This window comes from Ciconia boyciana, chromosome 22 (assembly GCF_034638445.1).
Source record: "Ciconia boyciana chromosome 22, ASM3463844v1, whole genome shotgun sequence".
Taxonomy (NCBI): Eukaryota; Metazoa; Chordata; class Aves; order Ciconiiformes; family Ciconiidae; genus Ciconia; species Ciconia boyciana.
This window is the reverse complement of record NC_132955.1, coordinates 6,916,607-6,938,558: the sequence shown is the minus strand read 5'-3', so window position 1 is coordinate 6,938,558 and position 21,952 is coordinate 6,916,607. Positions and strand designations below refer to the sequence as shown.

Below are 21,952 nucleotides of genomic sequence, written 5' to 3'. Positions count from 1 at the left end.
TGGCTTTCTTGGCCACCTGGGCACACTGCTGGCTCATATTCAGGTGGCTGTCAACCAGCACCCCCAGGTCCTTTTCTGCTGGGCAGCTTTCCAGCCACTCTTCCCCAAGCCTGTAGCATTGCATGGGGTTGCTGTGGCCCAAGTGCAGAACCTTGCACTTAGCCTTGTTGAACCTCATACAATTGACCTGGGCCCATCGATCCAGCCTGTCCAGGTCCCTCTGCAGAGCCTTCCTCCCCTCAAGCAGATCAACACTCCCGCACAACTTGGTGTCATCTGCACACTTACTGAGGGTGCACTCGATCCCTTCATCCAGATCATTGATAAAGATATTAAACAGGACTGTCCCCAACACAGAGCCCTGGGGGACACCACTTGTGACCGGCCGCCAACTGGAGTAAACTCCATTCACCACCACTCTTTGGGCCCGGCCATCCAGCCAGTTCTTTACCCAGCTAAGAGTACACCCGTCCAAGCCATGAGTAGCCAGTTTCTCCAGGATGAGCTGCTGAGTTTATCCTGCACCCAGGGGATTTGAGCAGCACAACGCAGACCTGAAGACCACACCGGATGTGCAACAGAGCACAGCACTAGAGCCTGCACTAACTCCTTGATGTACAATGGTCTTCGGTGAAGAGGAATGCAGAGGTTCTAAAGGGATATTAGGAGTGGCCGCTGCCTCCAGCAGCCCAGCCTAGTTCCTGGGGACCCGGGATCTCTGACCAGTCTGAGGGACGCAGCTGCCACTTTCCCGTCTGCAGGTTTAACCAGTAGCAAAGGTGAGCACCTATCCCGGAGACACATGGACATGCCCAGACAGACACACACAGAGGACACTGACATGGCCACTCACACAGACTGCCACAGCCAAGGCTCTGCTGTGAAAAGCAGCCACATACACGACCCACATCATACGCAAGCACAGGCAGCTGTGTCTCCTCCTCCTCTGGGGCTGGCATAGACAGGAGGTAACTAGTGCAGGCACACACACAACACTCTGGGTTCACAAGAACACGCACATTTGTGGATCCCCCACGCCTCAGCATGTCACCAAAATCGGGAATCAAACTCCTTAACACCAGTGTAGTATTAAGAAGCAGGCATTCTTTATTACGGCGCCGGATGCACGGGGGATCGTTCCACCTAGCATGCATACTGCAGGTTACATCAAACAAAGCTTATATTATCCGAGTACATACATATGCATCAAATTTCCTGGAATGATCAGGCATATTCATTCTATTTCCCAGAACTAATTATCGGATTTGCATGGTCATTATGCATGCGTCCCTGAACTCCGAGGAGCTTCCGTGGGGGTCTCTGGTGGTCCTTGGTGGTTGTTCAGGTTTGTCCTTTAGTTGACCACTTCTTATGGGCATGTGCAATATCACCTTGCTTATGTAACTTGCTTCCCTTCTTCATGGTGCATGGTCCCTAACAATGATTTGGCACCCTTATTCCTATTCTAACACAAACCAATTATTCTAACTACCCTCGACTCATTGTCAGGATGGGTTGGGGCTGTACTGGGAGCATAGTAGCATGTCCGTACTACTCCTCATCCAATTGTCTTTGGGCACAGTAGCATATCCATAGCCATAGATGTACAAACACAATATTAAAGCATTGTCTACCCCACTCCTATGTCTTTGTTGCTTAGTTACCAAAGAACAAACTAATCACTTTGGTTACATTTGGTTACAAGCACAGCACCTCTGTCTGCCTGGTACCCCTCCCTGGATCCTGGCCTCTAATCCCACCCCACTGTCCCTTACTCGCCGACTGGTCCAGCTTGATGCACTAAAAGTCCAGGGGGGCCTCTCCAAAGCTGTGCCTGGAGTTTCTTAATGGCCTTTAATTAGTAGCTAGTGACTTTCAGTCTTTGCCATTTTCTCCATTATCTCTTGTCTACCAGGTTTGGGTCTCTGTGTTCTTGTTCACCACTTCTCCCTCTACTTATTATTGCCTTTTGCATTGAAAAGGTCCTTGGTCAGATGACCCTAATGAAGCAGATGCTCTCACCTTCCACCTACCCTTAGAAGCATCATATTATAATTTTGTCATTCTGGCAGGCTGTGGTGCAGAGGTATGATTATGTGGGGCAATTCAGACAGAAACAAATTAAAACCCAGCTCTCACTTGTTTATTTGTGTCTGAATTACAGGAGTATCACACCTGTCTGGAATTCAGTTTGAGCTTAAGATGCCTGTAGCCAGGCACTGAAATGTGACTCTACAAGAAATCTGAACTCGTGTTATAGATAGAACATACCTCCTTTTTTTCCCCAGAGATATCGGAGGTAAGTGTTACGCAGTGGGTGTGCCCACTCTATGCTAGAGAATTATAGACTGATGCATGGACTCTGACAGTAATCTGCAAAGACTGCAAAGAACTAGTTCATGATATATTATGAACAGAACTTATGCAGGGTACCATTATTTTTAGTAGGTTTTCTTCAGAAGACACTGAGAAAATGGCTGTCTGAAATATGAAGTATGTTGCAAAAGTGGGCTACATACTACACGCGGAGAAAAAAAATACTCTCTGTGTAATACATAATATTCTTATGATCTCCTTCTCTGAAACAGATTGTAACAATGTTGATCCATTTTATTTATCTGGCATATACTGTGTCTTGTTATATGCTATTCTTTTTCAAAATGCAATAGACAAACATGATAAGGCTCATCCAGCAGGGACACAATGACAGAGGGTGATGGGTTTTTTTAAATGTTTACTCTCTTTATCTCTTTTGCTCTGTTTTTACATCTTTAAAAAGGACATATCACATAGTCCTGGCGAAGGGGAGCAGGGGGGCACACAGAAAGAAACTAAAATATCATGGAAACATTTTGTAATGTCTTTGACCTTGGATTCTGAAAGACTTTTGGTTGTGTGAAAACTATTTATACTATTAACTGTGTTGTGACTCTGTATGAAACTGAGTGTAACACTCATCTGCCTAAGTCTACATCTAATTTTAAATTTAGAAACCTAAATCTATCTAGAGCCATTATACAGAAATAAGAACAGGTAGAGAGTTAGTTATGTGGCCTGTCTTAACTGCAAATTTTTGGATTAAAATAATGGCTCTCTGGAGGGACCTCTCTTCACTATCTATAAAAGAAGACTTGAGGAATATGTACATTGTAGACGTCCAATGTTAGATGACATGAATCCCACTTTTCATGCAAAAATTCTGCATCTTCCATGCAGTCAAGACACTGGTGAGCCCATTTCCTAGGTAGACACAAAATTTCAGTAAAACAATATTTTACTTGAACTCTGTAACAGGCTATCTATTTCATAAGCAAAAGTAATACTTTCAAATTAAGAATTAATTTTGTATTTTGATTGTGGTATTTGGAGATGACACATATTTAAAATCATCAGACTAAGTGACATATGTGATTCTTCTTCATCAGATGAAAAATGTTTCATTTTTGTAAGGCCAAGAAAACTTGACAAGACTCCAGAACACTACTAAACCTTGGCAGACAAGAAATCTTTCTTTTCTTACCCATCAAGGTTGATGCAGACATTTTGCCTTGCAGGGCATTTTGTCAATTAGATGAGAATATTCTATGGATGGTATTAATTTGATTAAATGCAACTACCTGCAGCTGAGTTAAAATCTCCTCATAGACAGCAGAGAGAAAAAGAACTTCTAGGACATCATTTGACTGATATGTGTCACAGAAATAATATCTAAAACATGTCTCATTAACTATGCACACTAATGGCCTTTCTTTGCAGTGACTGTAAAGAGAACCTGAGTAGTTAGCTCAGAGGTAGATGTCTGCTCCAACATTTAAAGACAGGAAAGAGGAGTACCACTGAAGAATGCATACAGTAAAGCACTGCATGTTTATGGTTATTCCACCTACTTTCCTCTGCAATCAGTTTAAGGCATTGTCATGTCCGCCTAATGCTTTTCTCAAGGCTTTCTTCACCTCTGTGTTCCTAAGAGTGTAAAAGAAAGGATTCAATATGGGAGTCACAACGGTATTGAGGGTATTCACAATTTTGTTCAACTCAGAGAAGTCTGATGATAGCGCCTGATGTACAGGAAGATGGTGGAGTCATACCACAAAATTACAACAGTAAGATGAGCTGTGCATCTACAAAAAGCTTTTCACTGACCTTGGGCTCATGGGATCCCCAAGATAGTGGAAATGATATAGATGTAGGATGTGAATGTTACCACTAAAGAGCCAAGTATGGATGTGGAGAGGGGGACAAGACATGCCATTTCAACAAAATGAGTGTCAGAACAGGAGAAAGGAATCCATGAATCTGTCACAAAAAAAGGGGGCTGATGATGTTAGGGCCACAGAATAATAAAATGGATATTAGAGAGGCTGGGATAGTGACACCCAGGAAACTGAACATCCAGGAGCCAATGGCCAGCTGCATGCACAAGATGTTGCACATGAGGAGACTGTAGTGTAAAGGGTAGCATATGGTCAGATAGCAACCATAAGCATGACAGCCAAGACAGCGCATTCCATTATAGCCCAAAGAGAAGATGTACATCTACAAGGTGCAGCTGATGAAGGAGGTGGTTTGACTCTTTCCAAGGAATACTCCAGGGGCTTTGGGCACACAAACTTTAGTGTACCAGATGTCCAGAAAGGAGAGGTTGCCAAGGAAGCAGTACATTGGAGTTTGCAGGAGTTGATAGACCCACACTAGCGCTATGATGGCCATATTTACCAATACTGTTAGTATGTACGTTACAGAAAAGAGCAGAAAGAGGGTGATTGGCAAACACTGGTTGCCAGGAAATCCCAGAAGAATGAATTCTTCTACCATAGATTGGTTCTATGTTCTTTTTTTTTTTTCAGCCACGACCCATCTGTCAACACACAGAGAATGTATCAACCAAAGAATGTATTGAACTATTCTCTACTTATGTCTCAGATAGGACAGGTTCACAGGTTCACTGTAGTAAAAATAAGGAGTTTCTCTTTCATTCTATACACTGAGAATGAAGTGAAATTAATCTGTCCATATTCAGATGCCTATATTTGAGCAAACTGTCTAAACTTTCACAATCAGTGGGGAGAAACAAGCACTTCTAGGGCATAATCATCTGATTGTATGAGGATGATGTTTGAGCTGTCAAATGACCCACACTCTAGCAATGACTATTTATTTTCATGAACTACCCAAGTTCATGGATTAGGCAGACTAGTACAGGTATACATGCACACATTGCTGACATCTGTTTTATGTTAGATTAACACTCTTCCCTCTCACAGGTGTGTAAATAAAATCTAAGAAACTCATTTTACACTGTACTTCTTTGATAGTCAATAATCAGCCAGTGGAACAAACTTAACAGATCTGTTGACAGAAACAGACAATGTAGTATTCCCTGTTTGTACAACATTTTCCCCAGTAGACATTAATTTATTAAACAAACAAATAAAACTGTGTCAAAAAAAGATAATATACATGACTTTCAAAAGATAAATACCTCTAAGCAGAGATTTTTCTCATCTTATTTTACCTACTTTGAATAATTTATGTAAATGTGAGCTGCTCTTCTCATCAGTGGAGATACACACACAGACCAATAGGACTTCTCAGAAGCCTGTTTTATGATGAAGTGAATTTCAGTGAGTGAATTCACCACCTGTGTGTGATTCAGCAGCCACAGGGGTCATTTTAAACAAGTTAGAGGAATTCAGGGTCATAACTTGTATTTATATGCGTAAGTTTGTCACCGAAATTGGGAATCAAACTCCTTAACACCAATGTAGTATTAAGAAGCAGGCATTCTTTATTACGGCGACGGATGCACGGGGGATCGTTCCACCTAGCGTGCATACCGCAGGTTACATCAGCTGAAACTTATATTGTCCAGTTACATACATATGCATCAAATTTCCTGGAATGATCATGCATATTCATTCTATTTCCTGGAACTAATTATCATATTTGCGTGGTCATTATGCATGTGTCCTTGAGCTCCGAGGGGCTTCCGTGGGGGTCTCTGGTGGTCCTTGGTGGTCGTTCAGGTGTGTCCTTTAGTTGACCCCTTCTTCTGGACATGCGCAATCCCACCTTGCTTATGTAACTTGCTCCCCTTCTTCATGGTGCATGGTCCCTAACAATGATTTGGCACCCTTAACACAAACCAATTATTCTAACCACCCTCGACTCTTTGTCAAGATGGGCTGGGGCTGTACTGGGAACATAGCAGCATGTCCGTACTAATCCTCGTCCAATTGTCTTTGGGCATAGTAGCATATCCATAGCCACAGATGTACAAACACAATATTAAAGCATTGTCTAACCTGCTCCTATCTCTATGTTGCTTAGTTACAAAAGAACAAACTAATCATTTTGGTTACATCTGGTTACAAGTTCTTACTGAAATCATTGGTCATTTGGCTGCAAACAGGAAATTCTAAGTATCATTAGATTTCACAAAACAAAATTCCTCATCAATCCACACCCAGTTCTACCAGCAGTAGAATTTCGCTATAGTGAAAAACCACACTCCATTTTGCAAATTGTGATTAGCAATAATGCCATCTTGATCTCTTTTATGACTGCATTGTAAAGCTTCACATTTATGGGAAGATGCATCCCTTGTTTATGAACTACAGGTGAATCCTTCATCCAAAAGGCTTATTTCACATCCCCCCAGTTGCCCCATGGGCTTCATATCAACAACAGTTTCTCAGTTACCACGGTCCTTACACATTGCACTGCTAGTCAGGAAGACAGAGCGCTTGATACCAGGGGAATGGTGATACTCTCATTGCACAACATGTTCTCTTCACTGAAAGTCCTTCAGAAAATTGTTTTGTTCTCTGAGGCTTTTTTTTTGGTAGTGGTGCTGGTTTTCTCTTATCTAACAGCTGGTAGCCAGCACCAATATTTCAAAGGCGGATGATGACAGTGCTTGTTGTCAGAAACAGGTCCCACTGTTGGGATGATAAAATTCAGGAAAAAAGACAAAATTTACCCAAACTCTTGGTCATCCTGATTGCTCTAAGAGCAATTTATTGCAAATTTATTGGTTTTGATCTAAGAGCAATTTATTGGTTTTGCTCTAAGAGCAAAAACATTGCACCTTACTTCAGCCATACAAAATGTAAATGTGTATAATAAAATATATTTCTTTAGCTGCTTCTATTTTCAGTGGAACAGAAGTCTTTCCATTTAATGGGCAATTTGTACTAACTGTTTAGATACCTATCTTAGTGTGTCATTTATCACTCCCTTAAGGTTACCAATCACTAAAGTGATTAATGAAAGTACCTAAAAATGTGGTACTTCTTAAAAAAGTGGTAAAGTAGCATTTAGAAGAATAAAGCTAAGAGAGCTGGCGAAACCATCCATTTTCTGAAGATGTTTTGTCACTCATTAACTAGATCTGAGAGCAGTCTGGGTTAGTAAAGATTATAGCATAACCTGGGATAGAGGAGTTCAGTTGCTGTGAGTGTGCCGAATTGTGACTGTATTATGGGTTGTCCAGATGGAGATGCCCCTGAGGTGATTTGTAGCATTTGAAGGCTTAAATATTTGTAAAGCCAGTCATGAGAACACTGGGATGGAATGGTAACATGATTTGTTTGTTGAGCTAAATTATTCATAAATTTGGATTTTAGATAGCCCATATGAGAATGCCTTTCTTTAGTTAGTTGAGTTGGTCCCCTTGTACTTGTGTATTGAGTAAACCACTGGTGACTCAAGTTTAATTGCTCAAAAATTCTTAGAACTGTTGAAAATGAATGCAATTATTCAGATAATTGAAGAATTAATTCACTTTCCCATCATAATAATTTTTCCACTTGTCTTATTTTTTACAGACTGCATTTCATGGAACTATTAAGGTGAATGATCTCAAAATATGTTAAACAAACAACAGAGAAAAGAAAACATACCTTTATTTTGTAAACCCTTGTTTTCACTTTGGAAATATTAGGTGGTCTATATTGAAAAAACACAATTATTGATAAAAAGAGTGGAAATTGCGGCTTCACACTTCATCTATCTACAAAATTTATGTCAATACTTTACCTGAGGGCTCTAGCAGAGAAAAAGCTCTATTCCTCAGATTAATGGATATAATAGTTGCATCCATTCTGAACAATAGTTGGTCCATTATCCCTTTGTGGCTCAAGTAGGATCCATTTATACTGAAAAAAAGTTAATCGGGGGGATTGTCAGCTCAAACTGCATGAAAAGATTGCTGTATCTCAGTCTGCCATGATGTTTTTATGGCAGGACGCTTTTCTTGATGATATGATACTATGACTTGTGCATTGCAAAGTGGACAAAAAAAGACTGAAACATCTGTTTGAATAATTAGTAGTTGCCTGCTCAGTATTAAGCAATACATATTAAGCAGTACATAAAATATATTAAAAAAAAGTTATTACGAATGGAACCAAAATGAACATGCTAGAAAGTACAGCCAGGCAAGAGAATAAGGGAAATGACAGTCCAACTTGAGATGCTGAAATGAAGTCAAAGCAATGGAAGGAAAGGAGCTAGCTACAAAACCTCTGAAACATTCAGATCCACTACAATCTAGATGGTCATTCATTTCACAGAATGTTGTCCTTACTAAGTTGCACAAGGACAAGGGTTAGATGGCCTGACCATTTCACACAGCTTTGATTCAGTCTCAGACAGGCTCATGTTTTACTCTCAGAGTCTTATTGCTCAATAAACTTGCAACTTTCAGCTAAAAACTGTGGGCTTATGGGACTGAAGATATCAACATTTTAACAATAAGATAGATCACATTTCTTCTTAAGAAGTGTTTTGCGTTGGTTCAACAGAAGTCTTCAGAGGAGGTTATGATATTCAAAAGATAAAGAGGCACCAAACTCCTTTAAGCTATAGAAAATACCAGCTAGGTACATTACAGTATTTTCAGTCAGGCTGAAATGTATTTACATCAATTTTCTTCAATAAGCATTCAAAATTTAAACCAGAGCTGGGATTCATCCCATTTAATTTTTGCTATCTAGAAGTCAGATATATCATGATAGGTATTGGCTCCACTTTTAATCAGTGTACTGGATCAATTGTACTGGATATAGGCAAGCAAGTTTTAGACAGCTAAAACCAGGTGAGAATAATTTAAACCATCACATTTAGGGATGTAACCCTCCTGAATCCAGTTCAACCGTATACATTTATAACAGATCCCATACTGATTATTTCTTTAGTCATGTTTGCTGCAAATCAGGACTTAGAGTAGAAATAATGTTAAACCTTGAAAAGATGCATTAAATTTAATTTGGTCAGCATTATTTTTGAATATATGTTCTACTTATGTACAATACTAGAGATTATTTTATCATTCTTTTTTTTCCTCTGTACCAAAAATATATTTTGATTTTTTATTGAAAATATCCTAACATGATATTTTAGTTCCTCATAAAATTTGGTGAAAGGTTCATCTGGATAGTCAACAGCTCTCTGATTATGGGAAATGAGCAAAAAAATGTGCAAAATCAAATTTACTTTCATTATTCAAAGTAGAGTGGATATAGTTCCTTTCTTAATTGAGGGGTAATTGCATGTTTCCAGAGACTGACTGTGAAAACCCTGGGGACTTTAATTCCTTAGGGAGGAGCCAGTCCAGAAAATACTTGTATCTTGGAGCTATGCTAGAGTCATGCTTTTTCCCCCAAGGTAAGTGGCAGAAAAGTGGGCTTCAGAAATGCTCTGCTTTTTCACGGAGATATTTGTGATTTCAGAAGAAAAATAGTGGTTTTGCACTTATTGTTGTCTCTCATCATGATGTAGAACTTTTTAATACTATGAAAGTGAAAGCTAAATGCTCTCTGTTTGCCTCTGTTTTGTCTCTCTGTGACTGTATATACATTCATTTTTCTCTTCCTTTATCCATCCCTCTGCGTGTAAAGCCCAGAAATTGTGGCTTACCTTCTTCAAGCAGGAAGTCCTCCTAAGATCTCTCCAAATCTGAATTATTCTGATTCTATGTGTATATACTACCTCTTTACCTTTCTATCTATTCCTCCATATTGATGCAAGGAGTTTTTCTGTGTGTGTGTGCATTACATCCATCTTTATTCTTTGCTATCTATGCTGCATTTATTTCTGAGCTTATTCTGTCTATATAACTATCCATCTATTCCTGTATATCCTGCAGCACCTCTCTTTCTTCTTCCCTCTTCTGTATATAGTTCATATGATTCTCCACTCAGTTGATTGACTCAATTTCTATATGTCAATCTTTCTGCCATTATTCCTTGCCTTGCCTGTCCAAGGACATGGTGGGATTCATCTGTCCAACCTGGCCTCCATCTGTCAGAAACATACAGATCTTGCTTGTTTTCTGTGTCATATTGAAATATGCCAGCCTTAAAATGATGTCAGGGGGGAAAAAAGTTATTTACTTATAGACAACTGAATAAAACATCGGATGCCTTATTTTCAGAAGTCTAAAGTGGATGTAGATGATTCCCAGTTAAAATATTGAACATTTTAAAAAAATCAGCCTTTTGTAAATATGTATCAAGTTGATTGCCCCAAAGAATGAAGTGGCAGGATGGACCCTTCATTTCTTTGGACTTCTCTTCCATTTTAGTACTGTAAGTATTGGTGGCCATGGTCACAGCAGTCTATTTATGAGAGGAAAACACTATTTTTCCTTGGAATGCTTTAAAAAGAAAAAAAAAAGAAAAAAAGAAAACATAAAAAAGAGAAAAGAACAAAACAAAAAAGAAAAAAACAAAACAATAAAAGGGAAAAAGAAAAAAGCTTGACTTTCCTTGAACATTTCAAGGAAATTTTTTTTCAGTATATTTTTGGGCAATCTGGGTTATGAATTCTAATATGTAAGGCAGAAAATAGCAATGTAGCAATGCAGTGAACAAAGCTCTTTTTTTTAATTGTCTTTTGTTACTTAGAAGAGTCTTTCATCTGATGTTCAAAGAGGAAACCATAGTGGCACCCATGTTTTCATCCTCCTGAGTTTTCCTGGCCATCAGTATCTGAAAATGTCTTTGTTCATGCTTTTTTTCACCATGTACATCTTGGCACTCTTTGGAAACTTATCCATCATGATCGTAGTCAGAAGCCATCCACGACTTCATACCCCCATGTACTTTTTCCTCTGCAACCTGTCCTTCCTGGAGATCTGGTACAGCACAGCTTGTGTCCCCAGAGCTCTAGCAGTCCTCTTGGGTGGAGACCCAACCATTTATTCTGACAATTGCCTTCTACAGATGTACTTTGTTTTCTCTTTGGGCTGCACAGAGTATTTTCTCCTGGCTGCCATGGCATACGACCATTGTTTGGCAATCTGTTTCCCCTTACATTATAACTCCATCATGAATTGCAGCCTTTTAACTCAACTTGTCTTTGGATCATGGTTTTGTGGTTTCTTGTCCATAGCCATACCTACATATATGATTAGCACATTGTCTTTCTGTGGCCCTAACATTATTAACCACTTTTTTTGTGACATAGCCCCATAGGATTAAGTCAGTAGAACAAATGGATGTCTCACAACAGGGCTGTATGTGCTGTTCTTCCTTTGCTGATGTGTCCTTCTCTGTGTGGTGTGGTCTGTTGACCAGGTCCATGTGTATACAGTGAAAAGGGAGCTTCCCCCCTCCATCACCATATATGGATACATTTCTGCTGCCAAAATGCACTCTGTGCCTTGAGATTTACTAGTGTAGTCCTGTGGTTGGTTGCCCCTTTGGTAAGAGATGAGGAGTCTGAAGAACAGAGAATGAATGACCACTTTCTCCTCTGTGGCGGGCTGATTTCCTCTCTCTTTCTGTGCATCAGTTTCCCATTCTGGGCAGTAAGAAAACACAAAGCTGCCACGGCTGGCACAGCTCTGTGTGAATATCACGTCTTCATCACATATACAGCAACACTGATCAGGGCAATGAGGCAATGTGGCTAATGAAGCAGATATAGTACTGAACTTCACCCTCTACATTTATTAGTGTTCTCTATGAGTATCTTTTCCTCATTCCTTCTTTCTTTGCCTGTCTATAGACAAAGGGTATTTGATTTTGCTTTGTTTTGTTCTGTTTTTGCTTTCTTTGGACTGTGGGTGTTTTGGTTGTCAGGTGGGCATTCCCTTCAGTGCAGAAAGTGCCTAGGGAACCAGCTAGGACCACAGACCTGACATTTGGGGGCAGCACATGTTCTCAGCCCTACACCCATAATGGAGCTAACCCTTTAGTACCAAGTCCTCATGGTTGTGTGCTTGGTCAGTATCCCAAACTATGAAACTCAGGGAGCACTAATATCATGCACTTTCAGCATGCACAGCCATTGCCTTCTTACTTTGTTCAGCTAAGCCAGCTCTAGAGTTGCACCTTCTGATCCAGTGGCTCTCCAGGGATTCCCAAGAGACTCCTCACTTGAGTAACTGGCTGAAGCACAGTGACTTGGTGCAGTGACTACCCATCTGACAGTCTGTCCATTTGATTCCTCCCAGATGAAGCCAGCAGGAGGACCAGAACCAGGAAACCAGACTGCTGACTGAAATGGTCCTCTCTGGATTGTCCAATACCCACAACAGCAGCACTTGCTGTTCTTCACATTCTACTTAATTTACACCATCACCATCACTGGGAACCTTCTCATCTTCATGGTTACAGTGCACCCCACCCTCCGCATGCCCATGTACTTCTTCCTCCAGGTCCTGTTATTAGGAAGGTCCTGTCCTTCCTCCTGGATATTTCCACAGCATTGATTGTTGTTCCTAAGCTTTCCATTGGGCTAGATTGTGATTGTCCCAACAAGTCCAGTTAGGGAAATCTTGGGCTATGGAATGACCACATACCGAATCAAATACTGGCAGTGAGAGGAATATCACTGCAGCTGTTCAAAAAGTCCACTCTGTTTATTAGGATTAAATAAAATCCATTAGGATTAGATAAAATCCACTGCAAACAAATAAATCACAGACCAGATGAATTTCCATGGCACTTACAGCTGCGTGCGTGAAGCTCACCCATCCCGTGTTCTTAGGCACCTGCAGTGTAGGCATCCAAACATGATGTGGTGAGTCCCTTTTACAGTCAATGAGGGGCAGGACGGAGAGGGGTGTGCAGGGATATGGTCTTTTGAGAGGGCATTTTTTTGTCCCCATGTCAGAGTATTCTCTTATTTGACTGACCATTCCTCTGGAGGAGCCTGTTCATTTGTGCTGTCTCTAGAAAGACCATAGATGGCAACCTGTACCAGTAAGCGTGCTGAAGTCCCTCCATAGTTTCCAGATGCCTGCAGAAGAGACTCAGACCTACAGGCAGAAGGTGCACACAGGATGTGTAAAGGCAACCCTAATGACTCATGATGCACCTGCCATGCCATAGTTGCTTGCAGCTCACACTTCTCTGCAAGGTTAAAATCCATTCTTGACCAACATGGACAAGCTGCACAGTCAGGCAGAGCAAGGGGTGCCTGCTCTCCACTGCTAGTTTGGACCTTGTCCTTCCCTTCACTTCCTGACCATCCACAGTGCCCTCATGCTAGTCCTCCCACTGGTTTCTGGGCTGAGTCACCTGCCCTCCAGGAAAGGAAATAGAGCCTGAAGGCCTGCCTCATATGGGAGCTGTAGGCCTTCAGGTGCAAATGGCCTAAGTAGCAGGCTCTGTGAACTCCATCCTGAGTTCGGGCACCACTCCTGGAATCACCATGGCCTGCAGAGTTAGGATATATAACTACATGCATATACATACATATATACTTATACATATATAATGAATAACACTCCTGAGTGAGACAGTTAAGATTTCTGAGTACCAGATGGGACCCCCACCATCACATTTTAAACATTGAAGGTGGATCTTATAGACAAAGAAGTCAGAGGACTAAGAAATCTCCATCTGCCTAAAGATGGAATAAATCACCTGTGGTCTTATCTTGACTTTGGAAGGACCCTGGACAGCCAGCTGAGACTTTGTTTCCTTAATTTTATATGGCTGACCTAGGTGACATTATTCCTGTACCCATACACTGAACTCTGAATGGATCTCAGGGGATGGTCCACATAGCACATCCACGGAAGGAGTGGTCAGACCTAAAGAGTTGTTTCCCAAGGTTGTATCCAATTCTGAAAAAGAGTAGGAGCTCAAATATTAGCATGAAAATATAAAATGCTGCTGTCAGTGCCAAAGTTCTTGCTTACTTTTTTTCCTGTACGGTAATAAAATTTTATGTTGTGGAAATGCCTAAAGATCCAAGTACTCCCCTTTGATAAGCCTTTCCCTCTGATCAGCCCCCTGCAAGAAGAAAAGAGAAATAAAGTTTATTTCCCAAGCAGCTGAGTAGAAAATCAAAGGCAGGGGATGATGATGTATGGAACAACACAAGGAGATCAAAACTGCACCCACGCCATCTTGAGAATCCTTGAGCTCCATTCTACTGAAGCAGACATAGAGTCAGAAGCAATTTCTTGGAAGAACATGATAATAATGAAGGGCTCTCTTTTGTGGACTTTAGGACATGGGCATGACTGTGATTGAAATGGAGACTAGCACTGCTACAATGTAGGTCAGGGAGGGACTGAATGCCCAGGCCTGTGCTTAAAAGAGGCTTCTGCATCCGTCTTCAAAGGGTGTGGGTGGAGGCCTCAGGTGAGGCTGGTCAGGGACATAAGGGCCTATTAGTGCACTCAGGGTCCTGGCAGTTTGTTAACATACACATGAAAATGATCTTTGCATTGGAAAACAGTTTAGTTGGCCATGAACTTCCAGCTTGCACCATTCAAAACATTTGCTTGCAGAAATCAGGGAGGAATCCATCACTCACCTCCATGTACCTTCCTGTAAATTAAATGGTAGGCACTATGACAGGAACTTTCTGTGTGGTGATGTGTTGTCTGCTCTGAAAGTTAGGCATCTCTGTCTGAGGTATATAGAGTATTGACTTTAATTTCCTATAGAAATCTAAAGAGTTGATTAACATGTCTGTGTTGTCTGGCTTGGATTTCACCATACCTCATTTCAAATGGATCAAATGCAGCTACTTCCAACTGATTAAGTATCAAAGAGATGTTGTATGTAGTCAGGGCAGAGAAACAGGCATCGTCACAGAGTCTTTATACACTTAGGGGAGGTGAATTCCACCTAATCCATCCTCATGCATCATCTTTATCCCCCACCCTCCCAGGCCCCAGGGTACTGGGAACTCTGCTAGACAGTCATTTGCATATGTTCACTGCTTTGTGGCTCCGGATTTCAAAATACCATCAGAGCCTACAAAACACCTTGCCACCAGATCTTTCAAGGCCTGTTTAACTTTTTCATTTTGAAGGGTGTAGATGTAAGGGCTACACAGCTGGGTAATCACACAGTAGAGGAAAGAAACAACTTTGTCAAAATCCCTCCTACCCTGCTGGCTTAGTCCGATGTACCTGAAGATGGAGCTGCTGTACAGAATAGCGACCACAATGAGATGAGCAGAGCACGTGGAAAAGGCTTTTTTCCTGCTTGCTGAAGACTGGATATGTGTGACAATGTAGACAATGTAGGCGTAGGAAAAGGCAGTTACTGATAAGGTGCCAGGTAATATTAGAACGCTTGTCACTAGCATTACTTTCTCAATGAGGCCTGTGTCTGTGCAGGACAGCTGGAGCAGTGGTGCTGTGTCACAGTAGAAGTGGTTAATTATGTTGGGCCTGCAGAATGGCAAACAGAGTATAATTGTCAGTGGGGAGAACGCCAAGAAGAAACTCACCACCCAGCAGCCCAGCACCAGGTGGAGACAAAACCTATTGCTCATGAAGGTGGCATAATGCAAAGGGTGGTGGATGGCCACGTAGCAGTCAAAGGACATGAGAGCTATGTGGAAGAAAGTGCAGATACCCAGGATGAAGAAGAGGGATAACTGAAGGAAACATCCAGAGAGGGAAATTGGTTTTGCTCCTGTGAGGAGGCTGTAGAGTGTCCTCAGTACGAAGGTAGATGTGAAGCAGATTTCCACAAGGGAGAAATTCCTGAGAAAGAAATACATGGGAATATAAAGGTGTTGGTCCACCAGTGTGAAAGTGATGACAGCAATGTTTCCAAGGAGGATCAGGAGGAAGGCAACAAAGAGAATGGCAAATAGGATGATCTCCAAAAAGTGATTGCTAGTGAGTCCCAAGCGAATGAACTCCACCACTGTTGTCTGATTCGTCTCTGAAAGCTGAAAGATAGTTAAAAAGAAGATGTTAAAGATGTTCCAAGAAGCAGAAATGAAAGCCTAATCAGGTGGTACATGTGGTGGTCCTAACTGGAAGACTATTGTAAGCCAAAGAGTGAGTGAACTACATAACAGCTGACCTGAGCAGGCACCTGCCTGTGCTGCACATATCACTTGGCCAGAGGACAAACAGCTGGCAAATCATAATGAAGCAGCCTTTAGGCAGCTCCCACTTGGCACCAGTGATGATGCATGTTCTTGTCCTCATCTTAAAGTGAAGCAGCATGTTCTCATGTGGACGTCCTTTGCGGACAGAAGAAATCATGAATAGCATTTTTTACTTCTTAAGAAAATCTGGTAAGAGCCCTAAATACCATAATGTGGGGTAATTACTCCACAGACAGGATCTGTGCAACAGGCTGTGCCTTGGCTAGAAGTCCATCCAAAGTTTCACTGCAGGTTCCCAGCATCTGAAGGGACATAAGATTACCTATACTATTCCCTTTCCCTTTTTATATTTGCTAAAAAAATTTCTATTTTAATACCTTACAGAATCTGAGTACCTTTCCTACCAGTATCCATTACAAAGCCCAGAGCCCATGCATTATAGTACCTTTGAGGGCAGATTCCAAATGAGACAGCATACCCTTTTCCATAGAAATCTTGAATGTGATTCATCTCACCTGACAGCAGACGGCTACTTGTCTAAGTACCAGTGTATTCCTCAGTACTCCCTGCATTGTCAAAAGCAAAGATTCAATAACTCCAGAGAGACTTTCTGCTGACCTTAAGCTGAGTGTTGAAAGTACCAGTATGTGTTCACTCTTGAGATACTGACCCTAGATGATGAGATGAGATTTAGATCCTCCCCTGTCTTATTTGTGGTACCACAGGTCAGGATCTGCAAGTGTACCTTAACATTTCTGACTAATTTCTGTTTTCCAGGCTGGCTTCCTGACTTAGCAGACAAATACAAGTTTTAGTGCTGTCCTGGTTTCAGTTGATATATAGTGTTAATTTTCTTTATAGTGGCTGGTATGGGGCTATGTTTTGGATTTGTGCTGAATACAGTGTTGATAATACAGAGGTGTTTTAGTTGTTGCTGCACTGGTCAAAGACTTTTCAGCTTCCCATGCTCCTCCAGGTGCAGAAGAAGCTGGGAGGGGACACAGCCAGGAGAGTTGATCCAAACTGACCAAAGGGCTATTCCATACCATATGATGTCATGCTCAGTATATAAAGCTGGGGAAGAAGAAGGAAGGGGGGGACGTTCGGAGTGATGGCATTTGTCTTCCCAAGTAACCATTACGCGTGATGGAGCCCTGCTTTCCTGGAGACGGCTGAACACCTGCCTGACCATGGGAAGTAGTGAATGAATTCCTTGTTTTGCTTTGCTTGCGTGCGCAGCTTTTGCTTTCCCTATTAAACTGTCTTTATCTCAACCCACGAGTTTTCTCACTTTACTCTTCTGATTCTCTCCCCCATCCCACCGGGGGGAGTGAGTGAGCAGCTGTGTGGTGCTCAGTTGCTGGCTGGGGTTAAACCACAACAAGTGCTCTACTTTTTAATCACATTTTCCTATATTTATGGTAACATAACAACAATAACTTCCCAAATTCCTGTAGGTTACCAGTCTGCATCAGTTTTCAGGTGGCAGTGAGATGTACAAGGTCTCTTCATCACATTTTAGAAACACAACAAAAACCAGGAGAATAACTCTTGTCCATAAACAAAGCAAATGTTAGTATTCCCTGAGAAAATATTAATAAACTACTTTATTTAATTTTTTTGTTTATTAATTCCCCTTAATAAATATTCTGGGGTGGGGGGAGGGGTTGGAATGACAGTGGTCTGTTGAGGAAATAGCAAGGATTTCATAAGCAGTCTGCAAATTATTCCAGTTCAATATTTTCTCAAGCCTTCAAACTCCCATTAGTGTGCTCATAGCCACTAATTCCCAATCACTATGCGTGCCTTCTGAACCTTTTTAGGACTTTATTTTAGCATGAGATGAACCCTGTACTGGAAGTTCACTCCATTAACTGGAAAGGTCACCTACACATTGATGATATCTCTCTTGTCTTCAGTCATCCCAAACAGAGGTACACCAATATCTGAAGAACAGCCATCTATCCTGCAAATCATTTTGTGTCCCACGTTACCTGTTTCTGGCATGGAATATATCAGTTGAGCCTTTTTTCTCCAGCTCCACATTTTATACTTCCAGTTAGTCCTACATTTCATGTCTGTCTTGCAGCTTAGGGAGTAATTAGGCACTGAACTTTGCTGATGACACTGGTGAGACACATCACTTTCATGGGCAGGTTTTGGGGAGAGCTGGTTTGTAGAATCATGGAATCAGAGTAACAGAACACTTGAGGTTGGAAGGGACCTCTGGAGGTATCTGGTCCAACTGCCCTGATCAAGCCAGTCACCTAGAACATGTTGCCCAGAAACATTTCCAGTTGGGTTTTGAAAATCTCCAAGGAGAGAGACTCTACAACCCCCCTTGGAAACCTGTTCCAGTGCTCAAGTCACCTTCGGAAGAAAAACGGTTCTTACGTTCAGACAGAATCTCTTGTGTTTCTGTTTGTGACAATTGCCTCTGGTCCTGTCACTAGGCACCACTGAGAAGAGCCTGGCTCTGTCCCTTTTGCACCCTCCCTTCAGGTATACATTGATGAGATCGCCCCTGAGCCTAGATGTCATGATAATACAGAGGAGCTCTACTCCGAGCAGCAGAGCATGCAGTCCTATCTCCAATATTTCCTTGATGGACAGTTAATGCCTTTATTTGATTCAGTTGAAAAAAAGTCTAATTTCTTACAAGGACAAGTCATATGCAGAATAAACCAGGACTTTTTTCTTTTCCCCGACAAACTGGTAATTAATTCCCCAAATGGAATTTCAGAGAACTGTAGAGACCAGAACTTTCTGCACTTTTCCATTGCCTTTGATGAATATTCTGCAGGGATTCTGTAATTTTTTTCCCATCACAGTTAGTTCCTTGGTGTCAGTGAAGAATTGCCTTCTAAATCCTTATAAACATATTCCTATTTTCTGCTTGCAAATTGCTGTTTTTTCCACAGGACCGAAAAGGAAAGCCACTTGTGGTATGAAATCCTGTTTTGTAACGATACACAGCTAATATGTATGGACACTTCTTCGTTTGTTAATATGTATGGACACTTCACTGTATGGACACTTCTTCGTTTTCGTGTTCCGTAAAACCAGAATATTTTTGCGAAAGTATGTGGGGAGAGAAGAGAAGGCAATCTGCTTTCAATTCAAACCCAACCTTTCTCTTTTGCCTCAGTAATCTCCCTAGCATAAGACTAAGATAGAGCACTGGTAAAAATCTGAAGGCAGAAATGCTGTGAAACAGCTATCAACAGTGCAGCATAGACTGTCTTCCTTCAGACCTGTCCGAATGTGGGTAGTGTCTCTGAAGCTATCTCCATGAAATAAGATCTATTACAAGTGTAAGCAAACATTTTCAGGTCATATTCTGTTTTCTGGTGATAGTCTCTTTCCTCTGTATATGTACCATCATTGGCAGTGCGTGAAATTAGTCTTCTTTTCCGTATTTTGGTCAGAAAGCGTAAATACCTCCAACAATCTGCTGTTTCTGTGATCCAACTTCACAAAAGCTCCTAGATGTCATTGTTAAGTTACAAGATAATACAGCGTAGCTGTACTCAGAGGAGCAGGGGATGCAAAACTACCTCCAACAGAAGACTCCAGCAACCTTCCCTTATAGGATTCCTGATGCCTGTGTTAAGGCAAGTGCTGGGATTCAAGAAGAAAACAAATCACCTTGAACTTCTGGCCATTCAAAAAAGAATAACAATAATTAGCAGATTTGAGATTCTCTCACCATGGGGCTAATTAAAAAGTTCTTGGAGTTCTTGAAGTGCTTCACTTTGTTTGCGTGGACCAGGACTAAGTGCAGATGCAGGAACCTCGTGATAACTGGAGCAGAGCTAAGATGGGGATTTTCTGTGTAGGAAAAAGAAGTAGTTGAGACTGCTTATATTGTAAGCGGAGCACAGCCCCATGACTTGAGGTAGGTAATATTTAGTCAAGTCTTAACTAGTTATCTCAGCTGACTCTGTAGTCAATGGAGAGAAGCAGACAATGCTGGTAGGCAGTTCACCTGAGATGAACCTACCTTTGTGAGGTGCCTGTCCCACTTCAGGAGTGCCTCAAGGGATGCTGCTCTCTTGGGTATCCCAGATAACTGCACCAGGCTGGCAGATGTGGCATAGGGCCATCCAGAGACACACAATCAGCTGGGGCCACAGTTGGGTGGCCAAGTCTGTGTCCCACAACACAAATAAGGCAGTATCTGCCTAGGCTGAGGATACTAAATTGTATTTTCAAGCTCTTCCCTTGGTACTGCACTACAGCCAGAAGAGATGTCATCAAGGGAGTAGCAGGCAGGAGTCCTCTCTTCCTGAAGCAATGGTCTAAGGGAGGGTCAGAAGTGGAAGATCCCCAAAGGCCTTATTTCTCCAGGCTGATTTAAAGGCATTATGCTGACAAGCTCAGATGTAGACAAACATTCTGTAGATATGTGAAAACATAGGAGAGGACTTCCTCCCAGGTGACTGGCTTAGGCTAAACATGTTCCTGCAGATAAGTGAGTGAAATTCAGTGCTGGTGTTCAGAACCAGCAAAGTTCTTCCAGGTCTAGGTGCAAGGGCCACAGCTGACCTGGTGTGTTTGGAGGAGGAATGTGTTCCTTTAAAAAAAATTACTTGCACAGGTGCTCCCCATTCATTTAAGGGTCCATGATGTTGTTGTAATAATCAAATGTAAGTATACAATTCACATAAAGATTGATGCTGCTATAGAAATCCAGTGTAGAGCCCTACACTATCTCCATAGGAACTTAGACAATGTACCTTTGGCTAATAAGCAGGATGTGGCTGTCGAAAAGCAGAAGTTTAACTGATGTATTACTAGTCTAGTTAGTAAACCATGAAGAACTGCTTAGATCTGCCAAAAAGGTAGGAAACTAGGGGAAAGGTAATTGTGACAGGGGGAGATCGCAATCACCGACTCACGGACTACCTACCCCAATTATATCACCAACTCAAATGATGAAGTTGAAGAACAGCAACTAAGCATGCGTAGTAATTTACATGCTGGCAAAGAGATTTTAACCGAACGTTTAATGGAAGAATATTGCATATGTATTAGGAAGTTGAATATGTTAATACTTTGTGTATAAATAACTGTTAATTTGAAAGCTGTGTGTGCTGTCTTGGGACAGGCACCCATATCTGTGCAAATATGCAATAAAATATCTGCTCTGTGTGTATATTGGCATTTTACTCACTGAGTGAACAAACCCCAATTTTGGGGACAAAAATGGGATCTCTGTGTCCAGGTGGATCCTGCAGTTTTGGTCTCATTCCGGCAGAGCTGAGTGATCTGCCCTGGTGACCTGCTTCGGGGTTAGCTCTGTGCTGACTACTGAGTTGCATTGCAGTATCCAAGACAGCTAGGCTTAATTCTTGGTTTTTTGAACCAGTGGTAGTTCTGCACCATTTGTAACTGTTGTAGGAATTATACAGACACCACCTAGACCATGGTAGGAATTAAATGGACACCACCTCAACAGGGCTGATCCCTAGGTTCTGCTTTAATAAAAGAATCAGAGTTCCTTCTTCTGATATGTTTAATATCCAATAGTAGTTACAGCTGGAGCTGGGTGCCTCCAAAGAGGGACCTTGTCTGTTGACTGTTACTGGATTTTACAGTCTCTATAGGTCGCTTGATTTCCTGATGG

The 21,952-nt window shown here is 41.5% G+C and overlaps 2 protein-coding genes and 1 pseudogene across 2 annotated transcripts; 1 reads left to right on the top strand and 2 right to left on the bottom strand.

Annotated features, from left to right (window-relative positions):
• Nucleotides 1–3,899: 3,899 nt before the first annotated feature.
• LOC140662643 (olfactory receptor 6F1-like) lies at nucleotides 3,900–6,786 on the bottom strand (annotated as a pseudogene).
• A 3,327-nt stretch (nucleotides 6,787–10,113) lies between these two features.
• On the bottom strand, nucleotides 10,114–16,895 carry LOC140662642 (olfactory receptor 6E1-like). Its single transcript, XM_072886213.1, has 3 exons — nucleotides 16,839–16,895; nucleotides 15,239–16,158; nucleotides 10,114–10,153 (listed from the first exon to the last, which is right to left on the bottom strand). The coding sequence occupies exons 1-3, from the start codon at nucleotides 16,893–16,895 to the stop codon at nucleotides 10,114–10,116; spliced, it is 1,017 nt and encodes a 338-aa protein (XP_072742314.1).
• On the top strand, nucleotides 10,424–11,480 carry LOC140662618 (olfactory receptor 6F1-like). Its single transcript, XM_072886186.1, has 2 exons — nucleotides 10,424–10,453; nucleotides 10,911–11,480. The coding sequence occupies exons 1-2, from the start codon at nucleotides 10,424–10,426 to the stop codon at nucleotides 11,478–11,480; spliced, it is 600 nt and encodes a 199-aa protein (XP_072742287.1).
• Nucleotides 16,896–21,952: the final 5,057 nt, after the last annotated feature.